Here is a 27,169-nt window from a genome sequence, read left to right on the forward strand (position 1 = left end):
GAGCAGAATGTGTGATACAGGCCAAGGCAAGAATCCAGAGATTGGAAAACCAGGTCAGGAGTTTCCAACAGAAAACTGCTGGAAAGTTTTATGCAAGGAGAGACATGAAGCAATGTGGTTTCTCTGTAAAGATCATTTGGCTACTCTGAAGAAAATGTATTATACAGCGGCAAGAGTGAGGGAGGGTGCCAGAGGGCTATAGCAACGCTTCAGGTGACACTGTAGCAGCCCAATCAAGGGAGGGAACTGCTAAGAAAATAAAGGGCAATTGCATTTTCTTGTGGAGGAACAACAGACAACCTTGTTGATGGATCAGAGGCGGACAGGCAGTGTAGGAGAGTGGGAGCAAAGATATGAGATGTGAAATCTGGATAAATGTGTGAATGGTAATGTCATATGTCAAGACAAGGAAGGGTAGAAAAGTGTGCTGCCCACTTCAGGGGATCAGAAATTCTGTTTTGGACATTTAAGTTTAGATGCATGTTAGACGTCCATGTGGCGATGATGACACAAGTCTGGAGGTTCTGGGAATGGCCAGCTTGGATGGTGTGTAAAGCCATGGGACAAGATGCTACCCAGGCAGGCCTATACAGAGAGAAAGGAGGAGGAAGGGTTGAGCCCCTGGAGTGCTCTACTACCTATGCAGGTGAAGCCCTAGTGAACAAACGGTAATTCCTGTCAGAGTTCACTGTGCAATCACGGCACCTTAATACAAACTACAAGTTAAACTCGCACCTATATTATTTCCTGAATTACAGTAATGTAATTCCACAAAGCAGATGCAGCTGAAGAAATTCTGACAATTCAGAAATCAACAGGCATTGTACAGACATGCAAAGAATCATATTAAGGTTTCTATTTTGCAAGACTACATAAGGTTTGCTTTAGTATTAACCAAAAAAGGATTAGACAGTGATGAGCACATTTGGTCAAATTGAGTAATAGAAATGAATCTACCACGTTTGGGGCACTTTACATTTCTGCCAAAGAATTTATTGGCGTAATCCATACTTTTAGTCAATACTGAACCCAGTAACATCTGATTTACATCCAAAAGCCTAAATACATTCCCAAAAGCCAAATATAAAGCATCAGACTTTACTCAAGGTCCACACCGAATCCTGAAATGCCCAAGCTTCCAGGAGCAGCTATACTTGGCAGTACCGTATTAACCATGTGCAAACTGAACAACAGTCCTCCCAAGGAAACAACCATTTCCAGAAGGGACTCAGTAAAGAGAAGTCTACACTTAGAATAAGATATGCTAGACATCTTTTTAGAACGCACACTAAAGACAAACTGAAGTCTTGCTACTCCGAGCGTGGTCTGAAGAGCAGTAGCAGCAACAGCAGTAGCAGCATGGGAAAACTTAGAAATTCATGCCGTCAGTCCCCCCACCCCACATCTACTGAATGAGAACCTACAGTTTAGCAAGACCCCAGGTGGTTCACACGCCCGTCAGAGCCCTGGTCCAGGAACCTCGATCTCAGGGCACTTGCTCAGTACTGCACTAGTCAGAGGACAGTTAGGTGAATATAATAAACTCTTTACTCCAGAACCAGTAGCATAATCAGTTTTTGAAAAAGGAATGCTCAAGCTAATAATGTTCCCCTTAATTGTTTTAAGCCAACCATGTAAAATAAAGTTAATATATATAATATACTCACAAAGTTAGTCCCATACCTAAAATATATTTGTGAACTGCATGGTAACTAGGTATAAGCACAAGTATAAAAAACTGTGTTACCAAACCAAGTTGTTTTTAAAGTTTCTCTTTTCTCTTTATTGGACGGCCTAACAGTCTCAATAACGGCAATTTTCTTGGCAAGTTTTCTCAAGGAACACATATAATTTATTGCAGATATTCATTCATACTGTACCCCTATTCATTCATCGGCAGATACTGCTGGAGCCTCTATTATGCCAGGCACAGAAAGCAGCAGTGAACAAAACAGGCAAAGGCTCTGCCCTCCTGTTAACTAAACTCTACTGTCTGCAGACCTGGGGGGTCTCTGGAGAGCTGACACACACCCACCCCTCCCCGAGCTTTGGACACAATATCAGGAAGAAACCACATGATACAGGGTACAAGTTTTAAACCTACAAAATTGCATGTTCATTTCTTATAAATGCAGACACAGCTCCATCATCCCATGCACCACAATGCCAGCTTGGACATCACCTTTCTCCTCTGCCAAACAAATCCCTCCCTTCCTAACAACTGACCCAGGAAACCTTTCTTGGACCAACCTCGCTTAGCTCCAGATACCTGCTCCCTAAAAGACCTTTCATTCCCACTTTCCCTCTTGTCTTGTGGCTACCTTTGGTGCAGTACGATGCTATAAACGTGATTAGAAATAATGATAATGGCAGCTTGCTAGTACTTACCACGTGCTTTCTTCGGTGCCAGGCGTTCTCATGTAACTGTACCTACATCAGCCAATTCTCCAGGAAGGGAAAACTAAGGCTTCGAGTTTAAACCGCTCTAGATCACATGACTAACAAATTGCAGAATGAGAACTCCACTTGCTTTCTTATAGCATTTTTCAGCGTGGTGGAGAAAAGTAAGCAGCCAATGGAAAAATATTAGAGGACATCGGTTTCCAGGAGTTACTGAAATATCCTTTTCATCTTTCCTTTTATCATTCAAATAGCAGTTAACAAGGGCCTGTTGGTATAAATCATTCTCACTTTTCCCCCTTGCTTAGATCTTATTTTATTCTGACCCCAAATATTCCTAGCTAAAATGTTTAATGGTGAGGTGATTCTTTCCTTCTTTATCACAAATTTGTTATAAATGCAAAACAGCTGTGAAGGATTGTCCAGATGAGCAGGACGAAAACTCCCCAATTAAGTCCCACCACACACCTGAACTTAATGGGACTTCAACACCCCCAGAAGATTAATCAGCACCGCAGGCTCCCGAGAGCGCAGAGGCTACTTTGTGGGAGTGAGGCTGCGCTGCAATCTTCTTTTCTGTGATTACACCTCATTTTATAACAATGTTCAGACATTTGGTTTGAGCAAGTATAGTAATTACATTTCTCACTTTGAACTAATTTAAGCAGCTACATCTGAGCTCCTCCACAGTCCTCAGGCTCCTCTGCCCTCCTCCTCTTCCTCCTCCTCCTCCTACCCAGAGCACTTCTGTTTGAAGAGACCCAGGGCCTCTTCGCAGAGTGTCTGTCTCCTCTGCACTCTGTGCTATTACAAATGAATTCTTCAAGCCTGCTCTCCTGCAATGGCAGCCTGCCCCATCCCCACCCCCCTCCCGCTTCTTGGTCTTCATTTGGATGGTCCTGCAGGAAAACAACCAGGCCAATCAGGTGCTCCCATTTCCCAACCATCTAGCCTGGGTTTGGCTCCCAGGCCTGTGTCCTCACGGGTAAAATGGTGCTTTTTTGTGGCCTAGTTGTTGATGGACACAACTTGGAGCAGATATCGTTCCCCTGAGGTCAGAAGAGCAGGCACTCACTCCAAGGTAGGAGGTCCTCACAGGCCAGGCAAATGTCAGAGCCACAAACACCACCCCGGAGATAGAAAATTTCATAGCCTGTGCCCCCCAGAGTAAATGAGAAACCAGGATTTCCTAATCTCCACCCACGAACTTTCTAATCCTCCAACCTCCTTCTTGTAATTCCCTCTTTACAGTGATCAAGAATAATGAAATGTTTAAAAAAAGGAAGACCGGATTTGCCCCCTTCCACCTGCCCTCCTCCAAATCAAAGACCCCAGTTTTGCTAGGTGGGCCCCAATATTTTATCAGCCCATGTCTGTGTACACAAGTTTGTCTCCAAGATCACAAGGAGCTTTAAGAGAGACAGTAACAAGTGCCTAACAGGTTGAGGATATGAAGTTGGTCATTAAACTCTCTGCACGTCATTCCTGGGATGGTCTGACTTTTCATCTCTGGGGAGGATTTTTTTTTTAAGGGAGGGGAGAATGGAATGTGAGGGGCAGGTAGTAACACACTTCAGAATGTGTTATTTCACTTTCCTTCTGCTTGGCAAATGAGTCCTCCTTGCTGCAGGTGAGAGACAGGCCAGAAATAGTTAACATTGAGTTTTGCAGGGAGCAAACCGTTCCACTAGAACAGCCTGATAAAGGGAGCCGCCACTTCCTTAGAGATAAGATCCACCCTTCCTGAATGCTCAGTCCCACAAGTGAGGCAGGGCCATCCACTGACACCAGCTTGGGCTTCTGGTCCAAGTCACTGGACACTAATTACTTGAGGCAGTGGAAAGTTTAGTCTCTTTCTCAAATGGGGCATTCAGCTCTTTTATTCGTGGCTAAATGTCCCAGGACAGAAAGTTTCTAACCTCAGACCAATGTGAACGAACAATGAAAAAACTTCGAATCACAACAGGAACTTGAGATGGTGATACATGTGTGTGGTGCTGCTGGTGGTGAATACCTATGCCTGAATTCAAGAAAAACACGAGCAGTGAAAACCCATCAAATAACAATCTTTAGGGACATTTAAATTGTCCTCATCAAGTAAAAATTCAGTTGAGAGGGTTCTAATTTGTTAGGTGGCCACAGATGCAAAAGAACTAACTGCAGGTAAACCAGAGTTAGGTGAGTGGCATACAGTTTCTCTCTGCAAGGGGCGGGAGGACACTATTTAAGCAATTTTATGTTGAGTCTTTGAGTACAGTGGCTGTTACACACACCCTCATTCACATGCTTTGCAAATCTAGATTGGTGTCTGGTTTGCTGAAATCAAAATATCAACTTGGACTTATTCTCTATGGCTGAATCACTTTGTTCTTTTTACCTGCAAAGACATTGTATCCATTCATGTTTCACCTTGGGAATTCCCCAGAACTCCATTTTGAAGACAGTTCTCCCTTGGTTCTTGGGACTGTCTTAAAACACCATTAGCACAAAAAAAGTCAAAGGCACTCTAGTAATAATTTTACTTTCCAGAATAAACAACAACGAGAAAAATACATCAAAAGCTGGGCAAGGAAGCCAGAGGACTAAAGGGTCAGGAAAAAGAATTATCAAAATGCTCAGGACACAGCTCATGTGGAGGGCCATTTGCCACCAACCCAGGCCATGCCCCCTCTCCTCTCCTTTCTTATTACTCTTCTGTAGTCCCCTCTAGCCCCTTCAGTCACAAATCCTTAGTACAGTCTAAGAGAATCTCGGAATTCAATTAACAATGAGTGCTTGGCTCTAGATTCTCCACGCCCATTTTTACTTGGCTTAGACAGGATTTATCAGTTTGTTTTTAGCTCCAAAGATAGTTCCTCACAAAACCAGTCTCTTGGGCCCCTATCCTTTCTTGCTGGTTCCATTTCAAGCTGCTTATCAGAAGAGCAACCCTTCCCTTCTGTCTGGACCGCAGGCCCCCTCAACAAGGCTTTAAGTTGAAACTGCTTTCCAGGTGCCAGCAACAACCACCTGGCACATGTCAGCGCCTCAAACGTGCCAGACGCGCAGCAGGCACTTTCAGGTGTTGTGTCTAATTGAATCCTCGCAAGTCGCCTACTGGTTCCATTTGACAGACAAGAAAACTGAAGTTTAGGAAGAGAAATATGCAATAAAAAAGGGCAGAGTCTGAATCTGAAACCAGATTTGCCTGCCTCTGAGACTGTTTTGATGAAGCCATAGCAATTCCTATAGGAATTCCCTGTACAGATTCTTCTTCAGACTGGTCAGAGCGCCGAGCAAGTTGCTCCCACCAGAACCGGAGACCCCCCCTCCAATGCTTGTGTACAAGTTCTCAGTCTCCAGTCCCTGAAATCATCAGGTTTTGAAATTCTTCTTCAGCCTATTAATATCATCCTAACATCGGCTTTCATCATAACACTTACCCCTTAATCCATACTATACACAATTAACAGTGGAGATCTTGAAAATCATGAATACCATTCGCAAAACACCTCTTTATAGATCTATATATTTATGTACATACATTATCCAACTTAATACTCAGGAAAGCCCTGACAAGTCGGTATTATGGTCTTTCTTTTTAACATTTGAGGTCGCTGAGTCTTTGCAAGGTTCAGGTAATTTACCCGTGGTCACATGGCAAATAAGCAGCAGAGTGAAGTTCATACTCAGGTCTGTCTTGGTCTAGAGGTGCACTAATATGTAAGAAACAGCCACATGTGGCTAATGAACATGTGAAATACAACTGGTCTGGATGAGATGTCCTTAGTGTAAAATACGCGATGCATTTCAAAGGTGTAACACAAAAATAATGCAGAATATTTCATTAGTAATTTTTAATACTGATTACATGGTGAAATGATAATTTTTAGATATACTGAATTAAAAATATTTTACTTGTTTCTAATTAACTTTTTTAAAACAATGCTACCAAAACATTTAAAATTACTTATGCGGCTCACCTTGTATTTCTATTGGACAACACTGGTCTAAATCCTATGGCCTTTGTCTCCCTATAACTCAGTTCTTCCTAATTTACACCTGAAAAAGAACAAAACCACCCTGACAGCTTCATTTCCGATAACAAGAACTTCGTTTCCTGATAAAGTAGTTTAAGAATAATTTTAAATGAAAAAGTGTAACTCTGTGTGCTGATGCCAAAGATTCTACAGGTAGCCTACACAGGGCTATCCCTCTTCCCTGCCCACTCCGCCCAGATCTTTAGTATATTCATGACATCTGATTAAATCTCAGGCTGTCTTTTTTTTTTTTTTTTTTTTTACTCACTACCTGTACTCACCATCCCAATTCTTAACCTCACTAGCTAAAAATGGTTCCTAAATCAAGAGAACCTCTCTTTTTTTCTCCTGAGAATGAGGTGTTTATAGTGGGAAGTTGGGTTGAAAGATGTCATGCACAGGGTCTACAGTGAAACAGGAGGGAGCCTGTTACACTGCCATACCTTTCATTTGAGGAGTGGTTCTCAGTGCGGGGCATTAGGCTGGTGTGTGGCTGGCTCCTGGCTGGTGCAGGAAGACCTGAGGCTGTTTGCTTTAGGTGACTTCACTGTGGAAAACCTACCCACTGAGGCTCTTGACCTACAGCAACTGCCAACCTACGGGTTAGTTCTCTCTCAGGGTTTTCAACTTTATGTTACAACAATCATCATCAGTTGCAGCAGACACCCTTTTAAAAATTGCTTTCTACCTACCGGGTGCAGTGCTGAGCACGTGACCCACTTATCTCATTTAATCCCCAGCCGTTGTTGTTTGAGGAATTATTCACTGCAAATGAGGAAATCAGAGCTCAGGACCCAGGCAGTACTCATTCAACAGCAGGCTCTGAAAGCAACACCAAAGGAGAATGAGTCTCCCTTTCCCCAGCATTCCTATGATACCCCTGACGCTTGCAGAGAGGAGGGGATTAGGTCAGTTGCAAAAGTGCTAACACGGCATCATTTAATAGTTACTTATATTACATGTTTTTAAACAGCACTCCCACATGATGACATGACAAATGGCACTTTTACCTGCATGTTGCAACGGGCCACACAGGCATAGGTTATGTGAATTAACTGGCTTGAAGGGACTTGTAAAACTAAGCTACAACTGGGGACAAAAGTTACAGCTGGAATGTCGGCATGAACAGCTCACTTCCTTGCCTTAATTGGCTTCTATCTTGGTGTTAATTGACTTTGAGTTAAGTGCCTTTCATACAAATAGAGGAAAGCTGACCTTTGGAGGGCTGGTGACTTGTTGGGTAAATATGTCTTTATGGACTTCATAAAATGCAGATTGTGTAAACACATACTCAGGAACTATTAAAAGCACTGGGTGGCTGGAGTAAGGCACAAAGGTGGCCTTTAAGATTCCTAAGTACTCAGTTGTTGGACATTTAAGAAAAGAAACATCAAAGAGGTAATTACAATTTAGGAAGCAGATCTCAAACTCCAGCTTGCTGGCTGAGGAATCACCTGGGGAGCTTTTCAAACATGGATTCCCTGGGCTGCACACCCAGAGAGCCTGATCCAGGAGGTCTGGGTGGGCGGCAGACATGTATATTTTAACAAGCCTTCCTGACTACTGAGTAGGTGGCCCGGGACCAGCTTCAAGAAACAATGATTCCAGTGCTGTTATAAGGAGCTCATTCACCTTCTCATCTGGCTTTCTGCACCCCTACGAAAGAATACCATGTGGAGACTATAGGAAGACTGGGGTCCTTCACCTAGAGGTGGACCAACCATTCCTTTGGAGCAGGAGGAATGCCCTCTCTCCTCCTTACCCAGCTCATCAAGAGGCAACAGGATGCCCAAGTGCTCAGCCTGGCACCTTCTTTTTGCCCTTCCAAAGGGAGAGATGTCTGTTCCTCTAAAGCCCATAGTAGCTGATGGTAACTGATACACCCTTTAAAAGCAAAATTTAGGGAGCGAGCTTGGCATGAGTAGCATACATTATCCATGCAAACGACCTGGGGCCTTTACACTAACCACAGCCCCTAAGCCACCCTAAATGCCACAAAGTGAGGCAAATACCCACAGTATCTAAGATTAATTTGTGGCATCTAGAAAAAGACCTCCAGTTCTGGACTGGAGACACACATTTTAAGAGACACACGGTTGAATATGAACACTGATAAGGAGACCAGGATGATGTCTGACCTGAAGGAGAGAAGAGAGGGAGCACTGCCTTCAGGTATCAGCGGGGCAATCAGAACAACATGGAACTAACTGGTTATCGCTGCTGCGAACAGTGGTTCCACAGAACTCTGACAATCAGCCACAAAGGCTAGTCACTGGGCATGTGGGTTCCTTGTTGCAGAAGTGTCCAAACAGAAAGTTAAAGCCCATCTGGTATGGTAGAACAGAGCATACTTCTCAGCTCCCTGAACTGGTAAGATCTTCTGATCCTACGTTTCAATCTGTGAGGGTGGGAGACGGGGTGAGCTGTGTGCTTTCACATGAACGAATGTGCCCTCGACCACAAATAGCCCTGTCCCCAAAGCTTACCAGAGCGGTTTATTACAACACTTGTTTTTACTATTGGACACAGACATTGCCAAATTAAGTATCAAATGTAGTGACTTAAGTATTCCCAAGGCCAAACAGTTTATGAATGAGTACGGATTTTCAACAACCAAGAATGAGTTCTTATTGCTAAATTAGTGCATAGTTTCATTGAAAAATTCACAAAAGCTATGTAAGAAATTGCTAATATTCCCACTCTAGGGGTATGCTACCTCAGAAACATTAACAATCCAATTTACACCAACATGCTACTAGTAAAACTACTAAAAGAAGCCTTGAATCTTAAAAAAAACAGGGCCTACATTTTCAAAGAACAAGCTGTTTTCTCAGACATGCACTATAGCACATATTCATTCTCACGTGTTTGAATTAAATGATTCTTAATTTCATCTGCCAGATTATGAATCCTCTAAATGGAAGTTAGGGCCTACTTGCCTTTTTTTTTTTTTTTTTTAACATGTGTGTACAGTACACTTTGTTGCATCATGATCCCATATGGTTGTCGGACCTCAGAAGTCTCATTTTTGCTCTCCTTGAGAATTACTGAGGCTCTGTGGATATGAGTGCTTGTTCAAGGCCTTATCATTTGGTCACCAGTGAGTCAACCCTGGTGTGTGTTTGGAAAGGGTCCAGCACCCACACCACCCACACCCAAGACCTGCTCTGCTGTTAGCTCTACTGAGAAGCTATTCAGACCTCTAGGACTTTCTCCGAGGTTCTGACCCTTTGTCAAGACACATTAGTATAGAAAGAAACAAACATAGTCAACTGCAGGAATCTTTAGGAGATACACAACTTTTGGGCACTACTGGTCTAACCTCAAAGTCTATCTGCCTCGAACTTCTGTGAAGAGAGGTTTGCAGGGGACAGAGAGAGAAGGGAGCAAAAGAGACTAGGCGGGGATTGACAGGAAGCCAGAAATCTATAGATGATTTAGTAAAATAGAAGATTTGGCATCTGAGGTGCACAGGCCCAGGTTGTTGTATTCAAACTACAACTTTTCTGGAAAGAGGTCTCTGAGTTCTTATCAAGTCGTTAATGGACTCTGGAGCCCCATTTCTTTGGCTCAATTTTTTTAAAATTATGGTAAAATATACATAACATAAAATTTACCACCGTAACCATTATTAAATACATGGTTAAATGGCATTAAGTACATTCACATTGTTGTGCAAGACTGTGCCATGTTTTGTGTCCTTCGCATTTTCTCCCAAGATTTTAAAATAATTTTCCAGCCTTCCTCACATTTGCATGTGGTGCCATATTTCTGGGTGACAAGTAATAATCTTAAAACCTGGCATCGGTTTTTGTTAGAGACATCTGTTTTAAGTCAATGTATTTTCATTTCTAGGTAAAAGCATATGATTCTATAACTGTTTTCCTTCAAATTCAAGCAAATACCAGTCGTATATTAACAAAAGTTTTTCAAAAATCAAATGCAAGAACTAATTCTGTTCCCTGTAAAATAAATGGCCACACTCTACCAAAAAAGAAAAAAGAACAAAATAAAAAACATCTTTATATTTACTACTTTACCTATTAAAATAGCTAAATCCGTATCCTAAAGGCCTCTGTGTTACATCACCAAGGAAAACTTCTAGAAAAAAATAATTAATAGGGCTCTTGAAGTTTCAGCCAAACCTTTTAAAAAAATAATTAAAAAGTCATAATTTTGGATGACTGTAGGTGATTTTTTTGGTGTGCCTTAGAATTTTTGTTGTTGTTAAATAAAAGACTTCTTGGATCACCAATTCGAATTTATTTTTGTCTCTTACGATCTCACTTCACATTAACATCAATCTGCTACCTTCCTCCAGAAGCAATTATTCTCTAACTGGAATGAGATGGAACCTAGAGGAGAGTGCAGGAGGGAAGGACCAAGACTCCTCAGGACATCCTTGTTCACAGATATGGATGTGTGTGGCCTTTTGAACACCTTCTGATATGATGGACTAATCAGGATAACATTATATCAGTTTCAGGTGTAAAACATGATTCGATATCTGTATACATTATGAAATGACAACAAGTGTAGTTAACATCCATTCCCCAGGGGGACCTTTAAGAAGAGTAAATGCTCCCCGGTCAACGCCATCTCGATTGGTTACAACCCTCTTCCAAATCCTGATTAGTCTATGGTAGAGTGGCATCTCCGGGATTTTTGAAATACTGCCACAGCGGGTGGGGCAAATTTTTAATTCAATTGGTCCAGGGATGAAGAGAAGAGTGAAAGATGGAAGGGCATGGTATCCCAGGTAGCATCCCAAACCAACCTGGGATATGCTCCTGTTATACTGATAAATGTCCTTGTTAGCACAGTTGAGGGAGGGGTTCCATTTCAGGCTGAATGCCAGGGGCCCAAGGTGGAGCACACCTAATTTTCCTGGTCACTGTTGTACTGCTCGGTGTGGAACAAGAGGAATGTAGAACAAGAGGGATGTGGAAGGGAGGATCCACAGGTAAATCATTGATAAACAAACCACCCTGACCATCTAAATGATCCAGAAGTACCAGGACAAGGGGCCTGAAACTCCACAATGGAATCTTTAGGCTCACAGTCTGTGAGTAAGAAGGATGCCCAGCTGATAGGGATTCACAAGAGGAAACAAAAGGCAAGCAGTATGGAACCCCAAGAAAAGGAAATTTTTAAAAATACACGTTCCTGTCCTATAAAGCAGTATGAGTCTTGTTATCCCAAGAGGAGCCTTGACTGAGAACTATAGTTTCAAAGCAGGATTGGGAAATGGATCAAGTCTCTTGGTTTGGGAACTTTGCCACTCTTCCTCAAGCCTAGGTTTCTACATGTCTTTGGCCACAAAACTTAGTGTGATTTGTTACAATTATCCAGACTTTATCTGGAGTTAGCCTATGGGGCACTGGCCTTATAAAAACTTAAAGTAAAAGCTACCATAATAAATGTTCATTATACGACCAGCTGGTCAACTCTTCCCTTCCTCTCTTTGCTGTAATAGCACCTGTTGACTTAGAAGTGTACAGAGTTCTCACACAAATGTGCCAAAACCGCCACCCTTCCCACCCTGGCATCCTCCAACCTCCACCCCAGGAGACCTGCATATCAAATAGTACTTCCTGCTGTCTATGACCACACCACCTTGGCAGTTAACATCAAAAACAAACACATGGGGAGAACAGAAGGCGTTGAAGCTGGGGAGGAAGAACATGTACAGGTAATGTTTCATCAACTTTTTTTGCTGGTGCCCAGGTGCAAAAACCTGGGAATGTCACATGTATTTCAACTTTCATCTAAGGGCTCATCATCTCCACTCTCCCAGGATAGTGAGCTGAAGGAAGAGGCCTTCACCTACCTCCACTCCCTGCCCTCCTGTCCCTGAAACACAACACGTGGAAGCTGTACCTCAGGACCTCTACCTGCCATCTGCAGGGGAGACACACTGGGACAGTGTTTGGCAAGCTCCTCTATCTCAACCTTGGACAGAGGCTAACCAAGCCTAGCAATCTGTTCAATGTTGATAGTGCACCACGTTTATCTGAATTGAATAAGTTTCCACCATCTTTTTTCCATCTCCTGAGTGTTCAACAACTCAAGGGTAGCAACTGTCATTAATGGTTAACATAGCACCCCAAACAGGACTGAAAGCAAGGCCAGATGACATCTGCTTGCTGACATATCCCAAAACACCAACTGGCTGTGTCACCCCAGGTTTATCATTCAACCTCTCTGGATTGCAATGTGTACAAGAAGACAGCTGAGCTGATATTTTCCTAAGATTCTCTCCAGTTCTACAATATCAGGGTCGAGTTGCAACCATTTGATTCTATTGAGAAAGGGCAATTTCAATTGACCAGTGCTGCATTCCTGTAGAAGTAACAATACTGAAAACAAACAAAATTCCTCACTTGCATTATTTCAAGCTGCAAATTTCATCCATAAAGTTGAGTTGGTTGATTCTGTTCTGAATTTCACAGCCCCCTTGACCATCTTCTAATAAACATATAAACATAATGACAATCTCTTTGGAACAAAGGTTTCTAAAGCAATGCATTTCACTAAAGCCAGCAAGAAAAGTTCTGCCCAGACATGGGGCCACAGCTATTAGTGGCCTCTCTGACTCGTCTCACCTGTTCCCTACCCTCTAACTAGTTTGTATTTACCAATATATATCACTTTATTGTTTCTTTGCTTCAAAACCTTAAACGGCTCCATTCTATCTAGAGAAGCAAAGTCCAAATACCTACTTTGTGAGCCTGGCACATGCTAATTTAGCCTCAGTCTACGGAATCAGACAGAACTTTCTCTGAGCTTCCCCTTATCTCCCAATAAACCCAGAAGTGGGGTTTCCCTGCTTATGGAAGAAACCTTTGGCCACAAGATGCCTTCGCCCCAGCTTGTTTGACCCACCCTTCCCCAAAATACCACCATCCTTAGCTAAGTCCTGTAAAACTCAAGTCCCACCTTGTTGAAAGTGACTCCTTCCCTGGCTTGTATGGCAAGAGGCATTTCAATTTCTTTGTATTTGTTTCTATTTAAAATATATATGTTATATTAAGAATAAAAAAAATTAACATAAACTGACTTGCAATATTTGCTGAGTCCAGAGAAGAAACTCAGCATCTTGCCTGAGGTCCCACAGCAGATTAGTGGCAAAAAAGGGATGGAACCCTAAGTTTCCTAACTCCTGTAACTTACTACACACTGTAACTGGGTACCCATCTTCTTTGCTACTTGGTATCCACCAAGAGCTTCCAGGGTTGGGTGTATCTTCTTTTCCACAATAACGAGTTGTGCACTACACAACACAGGTGTTTGATAAAGGCTGACTATAAGAGGAGAGAGGGGAAGAACTGGAAGACAGAGAAGGCTCACTCCCCCAGCTCTCCCTCCTTTTAAGAAGACTCAGCTTGATGCCACGTCTCTAGGAGAGATGTCCTGACATATATTCAACTCCCTTCATCCACTTCCAACTAAACTTGTCCTGCTTTCCTTCAGACCTTCCAACTAATCCACTCGAGTAGGAATGCACCCTCTCATATGCCTCCCCTATAGAATGACCACACTTCTGTCCTCCCATCCTGAATGAGGGTCATAGAGGTGATTCCCAACTTCCTAAGTATAAATACTAAAAGGGAGAAAATTCAGGGTCTAGCCTCCCTCCCCGGGAATTAGAGCCATACTTTTTAATAACTATGAGTTGAAAAAAATATGGCCAACATCCACTGTGAATGCAGTAATATTTTAATGAGGTTATATTTTATCATTCCATAAACACAAAGAGTGATATATATATGGGTGACATTATACATTAGGTTCACAAACAACACCTGGAGTGCTTATGGGTTCCTAGTTATTTGCTTGGAAACTGCTGGGTGATGGCATCAGTTCAGGACTTCAGAGGGGTTATCTAAATGCTGGGGAGGGGCCTTAAGTCTCTTATAACCTTCCTCTGAAAGAAAAAAAATATGGCAGCCTAATAAAAATACAACCAGACAGGGTCTCCAGTCAGCTCATTATGGATTTCCTATTGCATTTACCTCTGTTGAAGTTATGACTAACACAGGCATTGGGATTTTTAGTACCTCTTTTTGCGGGGAACAAAGGGTCTCTCACTTTAGTGCTGTGGTCTATTCTTGGTTTTCCTAGCAATGCTGCCTCAAAAATGCCCCAATCCGATTCATATTCCAGTCTCTTCCCCATCTCTCACCAGGAATTATCTCTAAAGAGTAAGCACTGACAAGTGATGGATAATTTGCATTTTAACCCTATTCAAATTTGGGTAAATGGTTTAAATATGCATGCTAATATTCTATCATTATTCCAATTAAGGAAACTATTATGTTAAAGTGTTTAATCAGAAGAATTAGGGAGAACTCCAGACACCTAAAATTAACCTCTAATAGTCTTGACATTCATTTCATTTAAGTGCAATTTGCCAAGCTCTAAGCAACTCCCTGCTTAAGACTTCTGCCTAGGCACGTGGGGATTCCTGATAAGACCTAAAAGCAATTCATTTCCTAACTAGATTGCTGTCTAAAAGAATAAACTACAAGGGCTGCAATTTAAATACAATCAAATCCCCAAGCAGTTACATTCCAGAAGACTTAAACATCAAGATCTTGATTCCCAGGAACAACAATGCTATTTGCATCAGAAACAACACAACCACTTCCTCTTTCTCTGACCTTCTCTGTTTAATTACTTCCTGTGATTTCTTCTAGGGCTGAGCCTGCCTGCTTCCCAGGGCGGCAAGCTTTCCATACAAGACAGATTTCTCTGGAAGGTAGAGTGCCAGCTGATTGTCAGACATTACAAAGTGCAGGGACTCCTATTTCTTTTTAAGTGATGGAACTCTTGGGTCTCCTGGCATTCACCGAGAACTTTTTTTAAGCCATAAGAAAGGAAAAATTTCTCCCGGTACATTCCCACATAAAATCAAGCTATAACTCAAAGCTGGAAGTCCTGCCAGGGATAGGTAAGTGTAGGAGCATGATAATATCTGTCTATTGTCCAATGAGCCTCCTCAACAGATTCCAAATGCCAGGTATGCAAAGTCACCTTGGAAGACACAAACCTGGCAGCTGTGAGCGCACTATCACTACAAGGCCGTTGCTACTTAAAGTGTGGTCCATGGATCAGCAGCACAAGGAAGTTTGTTTGTTAAAATTGCAGAATCTCAGGCCTTACTGAATCAGAATCCTCATCTGACAAAATTCCCAAGTGATTTCATTCAAGTTTGATCTTCCTCGTGAAACAGCTGGGCTAAAATACAGGTCCAGGAGAATACTATGCTTCGTTAGCCATTCTGCTCAACATGCTTTCCATCAAGGATAAGGTGGCTAGTTCTCTTAACAAAAGAGGTATCCGTAAAGCTGCTCTTTATATCAATACAGAAAAGGCCACCTCAGTGGGTACTGCTTCCCTGCTCCACAGAGCCAAACAGGAATGCAAGGAAGAAATGTCACCTCAGTTTTGAGGTGTTTACAATATTCTAAATGAGTTCTAATTTCATTCACTCAACAGTAATGTAAATCAAGCTGTAGCAGAACACAATGTTTTTTTTTTAATACAAGAAAATGGAAGCTCTGTGAAGTTATGACATGTAATGCTGTTTTTCAGATATGGGATCTAAGTCAAAGGACCTGCGTTGAAAATAACAAATCTCGCTCTGTGACCTCAGATGAGATAGTTAACCTCTGAAACTTCCTCGCCTGTAGTTTGTGGATGCTTGATTGCTGGCCACATTCCATCCATGTGTAAGTGTGCAAGTGCATGTCCATACAAGATACACTCACCCTAAAAACTTGTAGAACATCTTAAGGGATTCTGGGAAGGGCATATGCTCCTTTCTGGATAAAGTTTCTCCTACCCTAAACCTGGGAATCCCAATGTTTGCAGCTCTAAGAGGAACGCTTGCAGGAAGGGGGGAAGGAAGGGAAAATAACTCTGGCAGTCAATCAGTCAATCAAGAGGCCGTCTTCATACCCATAAGGCACATGACCATACCTAGCACCCTGAGCATAAGCTCCCTGAGGGCAGAGATGCCCTCTGAGTCACAGCTCTCTTACTGTTTGGAAGATTAAGTGTCTGGTACATTAAGTGCAGTAAGTGAATGGCACTCAACAGCTAGTCACTCCCTTTCCTCAAGCCTCACACCCACTGTTATTTGTTTTATTTAATAAAATAAATTATACATGGCTTTGCGGTTAAGATCCAAGTATGTTCTAAAGTCAAGTTCTTTAGATTCAAAATATACCATACTCCTTTGACACCTATAATGTAGGATCTCCTAATGTTCCTTAGTGTAAGACAGCTAAGAATGGATGGTACTGGATGTGAACCTGGTTTACAAACAGCAGACTCCTGATCTGAAACTTGTACACACACAAATTAATGAGGCAAGAGGGCCAGCAGTAACACTGAGCCATGCATACCATCCTGGCAGAGCAGGCCTGTTTTAGAATTTTGAGCCTGAGAAAAATCAGATTTGATTTGACCTATTAAGTAAAGGAGAGGGATTTAATTACTATATTAAGACTATACTCACATTTATGTGGCTTTAAAAGGTCTGTAAAAATGAGTAAAATTATTGGGATGTTGATGATTAAATTAAAACTCTAGTCCAATATCCACTTTATTTCTTGGCTGCAAATATATGATGGAAACACCAATACAGCATGCAGGTAGACAAAACAGGTCATAAGCCAACATACTCCTAAGAGAACTCTCAGACCTACCCATCTCCATCAAGCCTATTAACTTTTGTTTCAGAAACAATTTGAATGCCATCGGTAATGCCAGTGGTCTATGCTAGACCACAGATAGGGATGACAAGAGAGCTAAGAATGCTACTATAGGTAAGTACACTGAGATTTAAGAGAGAAGGCAAGTTACCACGGCATAAAATCTCAAAAAGCATAGTCAACTAAGATCTCTAAGTAAAGGGGCCAATAGTCAACTGGGCAATACTGATATTATAGTACAAAAACTGAGCTTCTATTCTAGAGGGACCTACCAGGGCAGCCTTGGAAAGCCAAATAAAAAGCAGAACAAGACTTCTAGGCTCTGATTCTCCCAGAAATGCCCCTGAGCAAGTCACTTCAATTCACTTAGGCATAAAGTGAAAATTCCATTTCCTGACTCAAAAGGTTGCTGTGAAGCTACCACAGTTAATGGATATCCTCTGCCTTGTAAATTCTGAAAATAAATGACACCCTGCTACATGATGTGAGACCTACCAAAGGTGGATGAACGCCACTGAATTCTCAATTCATTAGGTACTGTGCTAAAATGCTTTACACTTCCACATTTTAACAGCCTATGAAGTGGACAGCAGCAATGAACTTCGATTATATTAAGTAATCAAAGTAACGGCTCTCTCAGTAGAGAGTAGGCGCAGGTGTCACCTCAAACTCCATGCTTCTTGCACTGCCACCATGGCAGCCTGCCCTTCATGGTAATTTTGAAAAAGCAACCTCAAAGTCTTTTTGGATGTAGCTACAATATGAATAACTAAGTTTTTATATAAGGTAAAATTATTTTTAAATCAATGACTATTTAACCAATCAATAAACATTTGCAGAAAGCCTACTATGGGCTCAGCGCTTTTCAGGCCATGAGTAATAAGGGTTAATAAGCTATTATTCCTACACTTAGAAGGGCAGATGGGCCGAACTGCTCTTAATGTTCACGGTTAGGGTGGGATCCAAATACGAAATAAACAGTGTTTATCTGAAAAATCAACACTGGAGTCAAGCCAAAGCAATACAAGAAGAAAAAGAAATGAGGAATAAATAATGAAAATAAAAGACAAAGATGTCATTACTAGATTAACTAGGAAAGGCAATTAAAAAACTTAACCTGATAATTAAGTTTTAAGCATTTATGAGTGGACCAGAGGTACTATATCTAAGAATGAAAACAACCAGATTTGAAAAATCATTCTTTCTGCACACGGAGGAGCCAAAGCCATACAGGTTGTTCTAATCTCTTCAATCACAAGTACTTAATGCTAAAGTCAAAATCCATTACTTCATCTTTTCACTCTAAGTGCAAGTAAACAGAAATTAAGCATAAATACCATAAACATGACTTGTTATCATGTGTGCAACATGTCACATGTGAACGAATATACTGTTGACAAAGATTACCTGAGAAATGACAGTTGTTCCTTAATTTAGCCAACTCATGCCAATTTCTATAAAGGACTTTACTAAGATCCTAGCCTGACTTCCTCTCCATGGCATGGGATACATGTCAAGCTTGGTAAACCATCCTTCATGCTTATCCAGGGCAAACACAAGAAAATGCATTTTGTTCCACACAGCATTGTATGCACCAATGCAAAATATTTTTTCTACTCTTGCGACTAAAAGCCCTAGAAAATGTCTTTAAAAATCAATGTTCTAGTCTTAAACATTGATTAAAAAGAAATCTTTACAAGAATAATCAAGTCTATCAATATGACTAAGTCCTTAAAAAAAAAAAGAAGAAAATCAGCCCAATTTAAGAGAAAACAAGCAAAACACACAAATGTACATACCAAAACTTCTTGCTCTGCTTCTACTATCACCTTGTTTGGTTTGGGAGGATTTTGCTGCTAAGAGTTTGTATTTGTGTTCATCCCAGTAACACAGGAACTATGCCAGCATTGGAGTTCATCAGCACAGCTGTCTCCAACTTCAAGTGTTAAGACTCCATCAGAACCCTGCAGCTACTGAAAATTGTTAATATTGTGATTTCTGCAGAGATTCTCCTGCAGAAGCAGAAACACAGGCCCTGGCCTACTGCTCTCGCCATCTTCTTCTTCCCAGATCCCACAACAGTGACTGGAATTTAAATGGTGCTGAGTTGTCAATCACAGATCACTACCACTAGATAGTTCCACATCCAATTTCCACAAACCACTCTAAGGGATTCATGTGAACAAGGGAATTTGTCAGAAGGAGGTTTCTACACACTCTAAATAACCAAATGCAACAATTGTAATTATTACATTAGTCAACAGGGACGAACAACATTTTAAAATAATTAAACCCATCTTTAATTAATAGACATTTACTTATTAGGCAACCCCAATGGTATTGGGCGAACAACCAGCAAACTAGGTAGTTGAGAGGTAACCCTGAATCTAAAAAGCTTATATCCTGGGAGACTCCCTGGGTAGAGGCCCACTCTAAATTGTGGAAACTGCCATACAGAGAGAGAGAGAGAGAGAGAGAGAGAGAGAGAGAGAGAGAGAGAGAGTGTGTGTGTGTATGTGTCCACGCGCGGGGTGGAGGAGATGCTAAAAAGAGTCCTCAGTTTGGACTTGGAGAGTGGTGAGAGGGGAAAGTCAGGAGGATCTCGTAAAAAAAAAAAAATGGATCTAAAATGGTTGCGGAGAAAGAGCAGAATTTCACTTTCTGAAAAAGGGAAGAAAGAAAGAATTCCAAAATAAAGAGCACAAGTAAGCAGGTTGAAGCAGAATGGTTTCGGTATTTATACTGATTCACTTTTTACATTTTATTGGTTAAAGAAACTGGAAAGCAGATGGCATCAGTTATAGCCAGAAAGAAGGTAACATCTGCTAATAAATACCCTTATGGAAACAAACCCAGCAGATGGAGGTTAGTTCAGGCCTACTATCTAACAAGATGTAAGGCCTTGCATAAGGCACTTAACTTTAGATGACTTTATGCAATTACAATAACAATGACAACCTGGTTTATAAACTTTTTAAGGTCTTTCCAATTTTTTTTTGTCCTGCTTTCTAGATTTTATGATAAATGAACCAAGATTCCAATTCTGCAAAGTCAACTCCATGTTTTCAACTTTTAAGGATTCTGCTCATGTAGAGAAGAAACACATCCCTTTAAGGCTAACAGAAAGAAAATAGGTCAATACTCGTATAAGGTCTAGTTTCCACAACTGTCATTTCAATGAATGTAGAGTAATACCTAACTCTGAAGTCACACTTCTCCTATTATCTTAAGGTATGGCAGAATTTTCAAACCCAAGTTTATTGAAATTCACTTTAATTCAGTATGTGCCTCATTGCATTTTCAGGGAAGATAAGGGAAGTGGAAAAAATTACGGCAGTGACAGATTGTCACCAATTCAGAATTAGGGACAGCATGACTGACAGAAACAGTGTGAGCTCTGAAGTCAGAATGACCAAGGCTGGCCACCCTCTCGCCTTCTGAGACAGTACCACACACCATGATTAAAAACATAATCCTTCCTGAGCCAGGTTGCTGGGGCACTCAAATCCCAGCTCCATCAGTTACTACAGATATGACCTTGGGAAGATTACTTAACCTGTCTGTACCTCAGTTTCCCCATTTATAAATTGGAGTAATAATACCATCTACCTCACACAATTGTTGAGAAGACTAAATGAAATAAAACGCTTAAAAAAAGTTTGCTGTCTTAGGTTAGTAACTTTACTTAAGTTTCCTCATCAGTTAAATGGGTTAACACCTCCTCAGGGTTATTTGAAAATTAAGAGGGTTACTTGAAAATTAATCAGCTGTAAAAAAAAAAAACCTACCTCAGTGTTCCCGAAAGAGCCATACTAGACATTTGTTTTATGCTTGGTACTAGACTGGAAGCTTTGTGTAAACTATCTCATTTAATTCTCACAGCAACTCCATGAAATCAGTAATATGTACTCCCATTTTATTCACTCAGGTATAACCTAGGTGAGATACATAAGTAACTTGCCTTACATCAGAAAGTGTGCAACTGGCTAACCCTTGAACCTTAAGTATATTTTACAAATGCATTTAACATGGGCTCTTTGATTGGCTCCTGGCTGAAAAACCCAGTTATAAAAGACATTTTTCAGATAATTGAGACTGAATGTTAAAGACATCTGGGAATTATTCCTAATTTTGTTAAGTTTGATGACGGTATTGTGGTTTCACCAGAGTAGTCTCATCGTTTGGGAAATAAGCTCAAGTATTTAGATATAAGAGTTCAATGTCTAATTTTTAATATTTAAACCTTTTTTTTTGAAATGGAAAACCTTTAAACATTAGGAATATAACTGCAGGTAAGCTGCAAATCCATTCTCTCAGCAAGATATATGTTGCAGAGAAGAATTGAGAGGGGCAAAATAAGAAGCTGAATGAAGGCCTTATGTCTCCGGGGTTATAGTTCACTTGAGGATTTCTTCATTTTGTCTGCAAATTTCCAAACCACTCATTGCCATGATCAAATGCTTTAAAGATATAGTGTGATTTTTAAAAAACTGTTTTCTCCTATGTACAAAAGACCTGATAGTCTGTTGGTGCTCATTACTTTTTAAATTATAAATATTTATAAAATTATAAATCTTAACATGCATTTCTATCTGGAGTGAGATTAAAGCATCAACATATTTTCTATATAGAAGCAGACAAGCTTTCCTGCATTAGCATATATTTATTAGAAAGGAGTTTTCAATTGACATGGAAAAGAACATTAGAAAACATTATTTTAATTAAGCACGATTTTACCAGTTGCAAGATTCTGATTTATTGTATTCTGATATGAAATCTAACAGATATTTAATAAAAACCTTAAAAACATGTGGACTATCAAGAAAATCTATTTTTCTTAGGCACAAATATAACTCCCCTAGGTCTCCAGTTTGATGTCACCAATTCTCTTTATAAGTAACATACCTTGCTTACTTCAAAAAGGTATCTGTGGGACCTCAGACATGAAACCATTAGAAAATAGAAGATCAAAATTCATATAGAGGAGTAGTAAACAAATCTACAAAAAATCTGGGCTAATATAGCTACTGAAATCAAGCAATAATTTTGGTTCTGAGCTTCCAGACAGAAGCAAAAAAAAAAAAAAAAAAAAAAAAGGCAATTACAGCAACCTCTGTAACTGAGAGAGAAACCTTCCTGGCTCCAACATTAAAAGGGAAATTTTTCAGATGGGTCATTACATAAGAACGTTGAACAATATATGGACAGTGTCCAAAAATGCCAGTTTACAGCCCATGCAGCCTGCTTTCTTACCAGGCATTTATTTCATGTCTCACGCCAAGGTCATTACAGTAAAAGTAATCCTGAGAAAGCCATTTGCACAGTGGGTAAAGGCGCCACAACTTTCTGGTTCTCTAAATGAAACTAGAATGTGTCCTCAAATATCCATTGTCTCAACAAGCTCTGACAGCACTGGGGGCAGCCGGTTCCATGCTGAACTGTTCTGAAAGCATGGAATGCAGACATTTATTTCTTGCTGGTGACCCCACCCCAACTCCTTTTCACTTAGGATACCAGATGAGGTAGAAGGCAAAGCTGACATGCTGCCAAGAAAAGAGGCCAGGTCAGTATTCACAAGGGATGGAACCAAGGAAGCCAACCTAAGGTGGTGGAACCAATCTTTGGGATTCTGAAGCTCACCATAGCAAGTGTCCCCTCCCTACTGCTACTGCCATTTGTGCATGCAGCGACAAACAAGAGCTCACAGGATTACCTGTTATTAATCAAGTCCTATAGGGGGCAAGGCCTAGCAGCATCTACCACCCTAACCTCATATTTCAGTGCAAGAAGCTAACTTTCTTTCATTTTCCCATTTCAAGAGAGTCTATATGAAGGCCAAGCAAAATAGAAGGACCGGCAGATGTGGTGGGACGGCCACGACACGCACACCAGGAAGGATCCTCTCTCGCTACGGGTGACTATGGGTTACTACAATCAAAGCTCCCTGGGGACCCACAGAAAGGAAATTCCCTTTTCCAAAGATCGGCCCTCCCAACCCTCGCTCCTATGCAGTCTGGCAACAGCGGACACCAAAGGATAAAGGGGCAATAAAAAAAAAAAAAAGCGAGCAGATTCTTAGAGTAGAGCACAGCATTGTCACCTGCTGCAAAAAAAAAGCTCTCTCAGTCACCCAAGCCCTGAGTCACTTCCCCTCTCTGCACCGAGTCTCAATGCTCTCGGAGGCAAAAGAACGGGGACCTCGGTAGCTGGCTACCCACAGTCCCCACCCTGCCACAAACACACGCCGGGCCCCCTCCAAAGGCTCGTCCCAGAGCTACCGAGAGGCTCTTTGCGCCCAAGCCGGCGCCGCTGCTACCTTTGCTAATGGCAGCTTTGAATGAAAAGAGCCGAGGCAAGCTCCGGATTTATGAATGTGCAGGGGAGGAGGGGAGGGCTATCATGTGACAATAAAGGAGAGTGTCTAATTCACAAAAAAAAAAAAAAAAAAGTGGCTGGTGGCAGGCAAAGCCGCTGATCAGCGGCTGTGGCCGCCGTGCAGTGACCGCTCGGACCCGAGGCCGACCACCTCAGGCGCCGGGCCCAAAGGCCGGGAGCCCCAGCCTCCGTTGCAACAGCGGTTGAAACCGCCCACGGCGGTGGGAAAAAACCAAACCCGACTACCCCACCGCGAGGCGGGTGGGAGCTGCACCTCGGCCTGAAGATAGAGAAGGACACGGGTCCCATGGGGGGTGGCGGGTCTGGTTGGGAGCCCCTTGGCCGGAGAGCCCCAAGCATTGTTTCCCCTCGGGCCTGCGAGCTGGGCACGCATGCTTGTGCACGCACACGCGCGCGCGTACACATACACTCACAAGCACTCACACGCACGCACACACACACACGCCCTCCCGCAGCGCGCTGCCCGCACGCTCCCGCCCGCCCGCGCCGCACACGCCTCGGATCCGCCCCCCCAAGCTGCTTCTACCCCGCGGGGCGCCTGTCCCGGGCCCACAAGCGCGTGCACACAGACTTGCACGCGCCGCGGGACCCGGAGGCGGCTCCAGCACGCTGGCTCGCGTAGGGACCTGAGCGCGAGCAGACCCCCGCGCAGCCGGCGCCCAGTCCTTCGCTCGCTCGGCCCTGTTTTTTATGAATGAAAATGTGGTATGCAAATGAGAGCGATTCAAGAAAACGAAATGGCGGAGCCTGGGCCCCAGAGGGCTTCCGAAGGAACTGCAGTGCGAGCGGTGGAGCGGGAGAGTCACAAAGTCACCAAGTAAAAATCCACCGACCCCAAGAAACCGGAGAGGGGGATGTCAGGTCTTCCGCTCAGGCCGCCTAGGATTTCGGGGTGGGGGTTTGTAACTCCCCGGAGAGAGAGCGGAGACTGCCCCGAGGTCACCCATGCGCCCTTGGCCCCCGCAGCGGCCACCAGCCCGCCGACCCCAGGCACGCCCCCGCCGACCCACAGCAGTTTTTGCCCCCTCCTCACTTCAATAAAAAGGGAAATATCTTGTCCTAAACCCCACGGGCCAGCGAGTCTCTGCACCCCACGCCAATTTTGCCCGAGAGTCCCCGCCTGCGTCCTCAGCCCCGGACCTCACGCTGCCCCCGCGAGGCACTCGTCCCACCCCGCGGCCAAACTTACTCGTCCGGGTGTGTTTCTTCGGTCATTTTCCTGTTCACCTAGACGCCTGTCCCGCGGCGAGCAGCTTTGCTCCCTTCATCTTCCTGTCCGCTCACCCCCCTTCTTCACATCTCCGGAGATCGCCTGATTTGGTTGGGGAGGGGGAACGGCTAGAGATGAAGGGGGCGCCGCAGAAGGCAGAAGGGGAAGCAGGGCGACCGGCGCGCGGGGTGGTTTGGGGAAAAGGGTGCAAGGCGAGCTGCGGGGGAAGGGAGGGCCGCAGCGCCGAGGGGCGAGGCGGGAGGGGGCTTCGGGGGCTCGTGAGCGGGCGGATGGGGAGAGGTTTGGTCTGGGGACGGCGGTGAGGGAGAGGAGAAAAACAAGCGCGCTGTGGAGCGGCGGGGAATGCTAAGAGGAGGAGAAGAGGGCTGGCCGCGGGTGGGGGCTCGGTCCGGGGTCGCCCCCAGGGAGGCCGGGCCAATCACGGTTCCGGGGAGCGGTCGGCGGCCGGGGGAGGTGCGCCTGAGAGGCGGTGCAGGGCGCCCCGTCCGAGCCCCATCTCTCGACTTCACCGATTTACTCCATATTGGATTCTCACCGCCGCCAACAGGAGGAGGAAGTAGGGCGGAAGCGATGACGTCTTCCCAGCGGCCAGAGGTGGTGGAGTGCAAAAAGCTTCCTACTTGCGACCGAAAAAAAAGAGAGAGAGAGGGAGAGGGAGGAGAAAAAAAAAAAAACTTTGCCCCGCCTACTGAGCATGCCCGGCTTCCTTCCCCTCCCTCGCTGCTGGCTTCCACTCCCGCGGGAGCCGCGGAACCGAGTTGTTTGCGCCGCGACTGTCTGGCTCCGGATCCTCTTCAGTCAGCGCTCCGGGTTTTAAGATGTCAGAGAGGAGGGAGGAGGCGGGAGCCGGGGACTCGCACACATCTGGCTCCCGTTTAGTTCCCTCCCTCCTACCAAACCCCTGGATTAAAAAATCGGGGATGAGGAGGGAGAGCAGAGACGGGGAGCTCAGGGGGAGAGCCGGAGGGGTGCTCAGGCTCGGAGGACCAATTACCCTCCACGGTGGTTTGGGATGGTGGGAGCGGCACAGGTGCCTTTGCCAAGGTTCAGAATGGTAGAGGCTTTTACCGACATGAATCTTGCGATCTTTTTTGTCTTGGTAGGGGAACGGGCATTTTAAAGGAATTTGTACATTAAAAAAAAAAAAAAAGTAAATCCAACAGCTCAGAAACATTTCAAATTCAGTAGAAACGATGGGATTTCTCGGGGTTAGCCTAAATATATATATTTTAAGTTACTCAGTAAATCTCATGTTGGTGGAGGATGGCCCTATCCCAGGCTTTTGAAGGCCATAGTTACTGGGCCAGAGGTTGCCAGTTCAGTGGGCGAACCAGTGAAATGGAGTGTCCCCCCTCTCCCTATCCATTGTCTAAATTATTTTTTCTGCCTTCACCTGAGACCATGGCCTGTGTGGGCCCATGCTCTTCAAAGCAGCACTGTCTGGGCAATGGGCAGGTCTAGCTTCCTAGGCATGCACCCTGCAAATTGCACAGGGATCTTTTCTTGGTTTGATGCTTTGCTGTTGCTGTCTTGAAATTCTTTATAGTGTTTGAACAAGGGGCTTCACTTTTCACTTTACAGTGGGTCCCAGTGGGGTCTCACTAGGGAGCAGTAGATACAGCCCCTGCCCCTTCCTGCTCTAGGAACACAAGTAGACTTTTCCATCCTCCTGATTGTGCTAAGAGACTACACAGAGATTTTAACTAAATAGCATCCACAGAATGAATTAAAATTAAATATATGCTTCAAATGTAGTACACCTAAATGCTGTGTGTGTGTGTGTGTGTGTGTGTGTGCGCGCGCGCGCATTTGGAGAGCCACAAGTGCTCCAAAGTTAGTAAGAGTTTCACCTTGAGTCAAAGAAACAGAAACTAGTGGTTTACCCTAGGCTTTGTGCTGAACAAAACCATAATCTTTGTTGACATGGATTGGGCCTGAGCCACCTTTGATGCTTGCTAAATGCTAGTTTTCTCCTAGCAGCCTGGAAACGCTGAGTGAAGCTTTTAGCAATTCTGTAGTTTCTTTATAAAACAAGGATAAGGAGACTAAGGTTATCTTTCTCATGTTTTTGAGGCCATTGAAAATCTATGAGAAAGCACTGAACAAAGCAAGATCTCATTGTTCACTAAATCCCCCATAAAGCTAAGGCTTCTACTCCTTTCTCACTTTTAAGTCATTGTTGCTTTTCTCCTGGAGGTGCAGAAGGATTCCTCTCAACCATTCCTGGACTTCTAGGAACATGGTGGACATTTGTTCATATAAAAATTTTCCACCCGATGGGCATCTCTGGCTCCACTCTCCAATTTCAGAGCACCCAAATGGCAAGGTAGTATGTGAGATGATTATTGATTTCTGTAGGTAGGCAAGCTGAATTGGTGTCTTTACCACTCATTCACCTAGCT

At 43.3% G+C, this 27,169-nt stretch overlaps 1 protein-coding gene across 2 annotated transcripts in view; it reads right to left on the reverse strand.

The window, feature by feature from the left end:
- SPRED2 (sprouty related EVH1 domain containing 2) overlaps positions 1-25,466 on the reverse strand; it is a 104,652-nt gene extending 79,186 nt beyond the window's left edge. The window contains exons 1-2 of one of the 2 annotated variants that reach the window (XM_016159827.2): positions 25,303-25,466; positions 24,726-24,848 (exon numbers count right to left, since the gene is read on the reverse strand). In XM_016159827.2, coding sequence (XP_016015313.1) covers positions 24,726-24,751 — 26 coding nt within the window. In that variant the 5' untranslated portion in view covers positions 24,752-24,848; positions 25,303-25,466. The other variant, XM_016159826.2, reaches the window with a different exon arrangement.
- Positions 25,467-27,169: the final 1,703 nt, after the last annotated feature.

This window comes from Rousettus aegyptiacus, unplaced genomic scaffold, assembly GCF_014176215.1.
Source record: "Rousettus aegyptiacus isolate mRouAeg1 unplaced genomic scaffold, mRouAeg1.p scaffold_m13_p_7, whole genome shotgun sequence".
Lineage (NCBI taxonomy): Eukaryota > Metazoa > Chordata > Mammalia > Chiroptera > Pteropodidae > Rousettus > Rousettus aegyptiacus.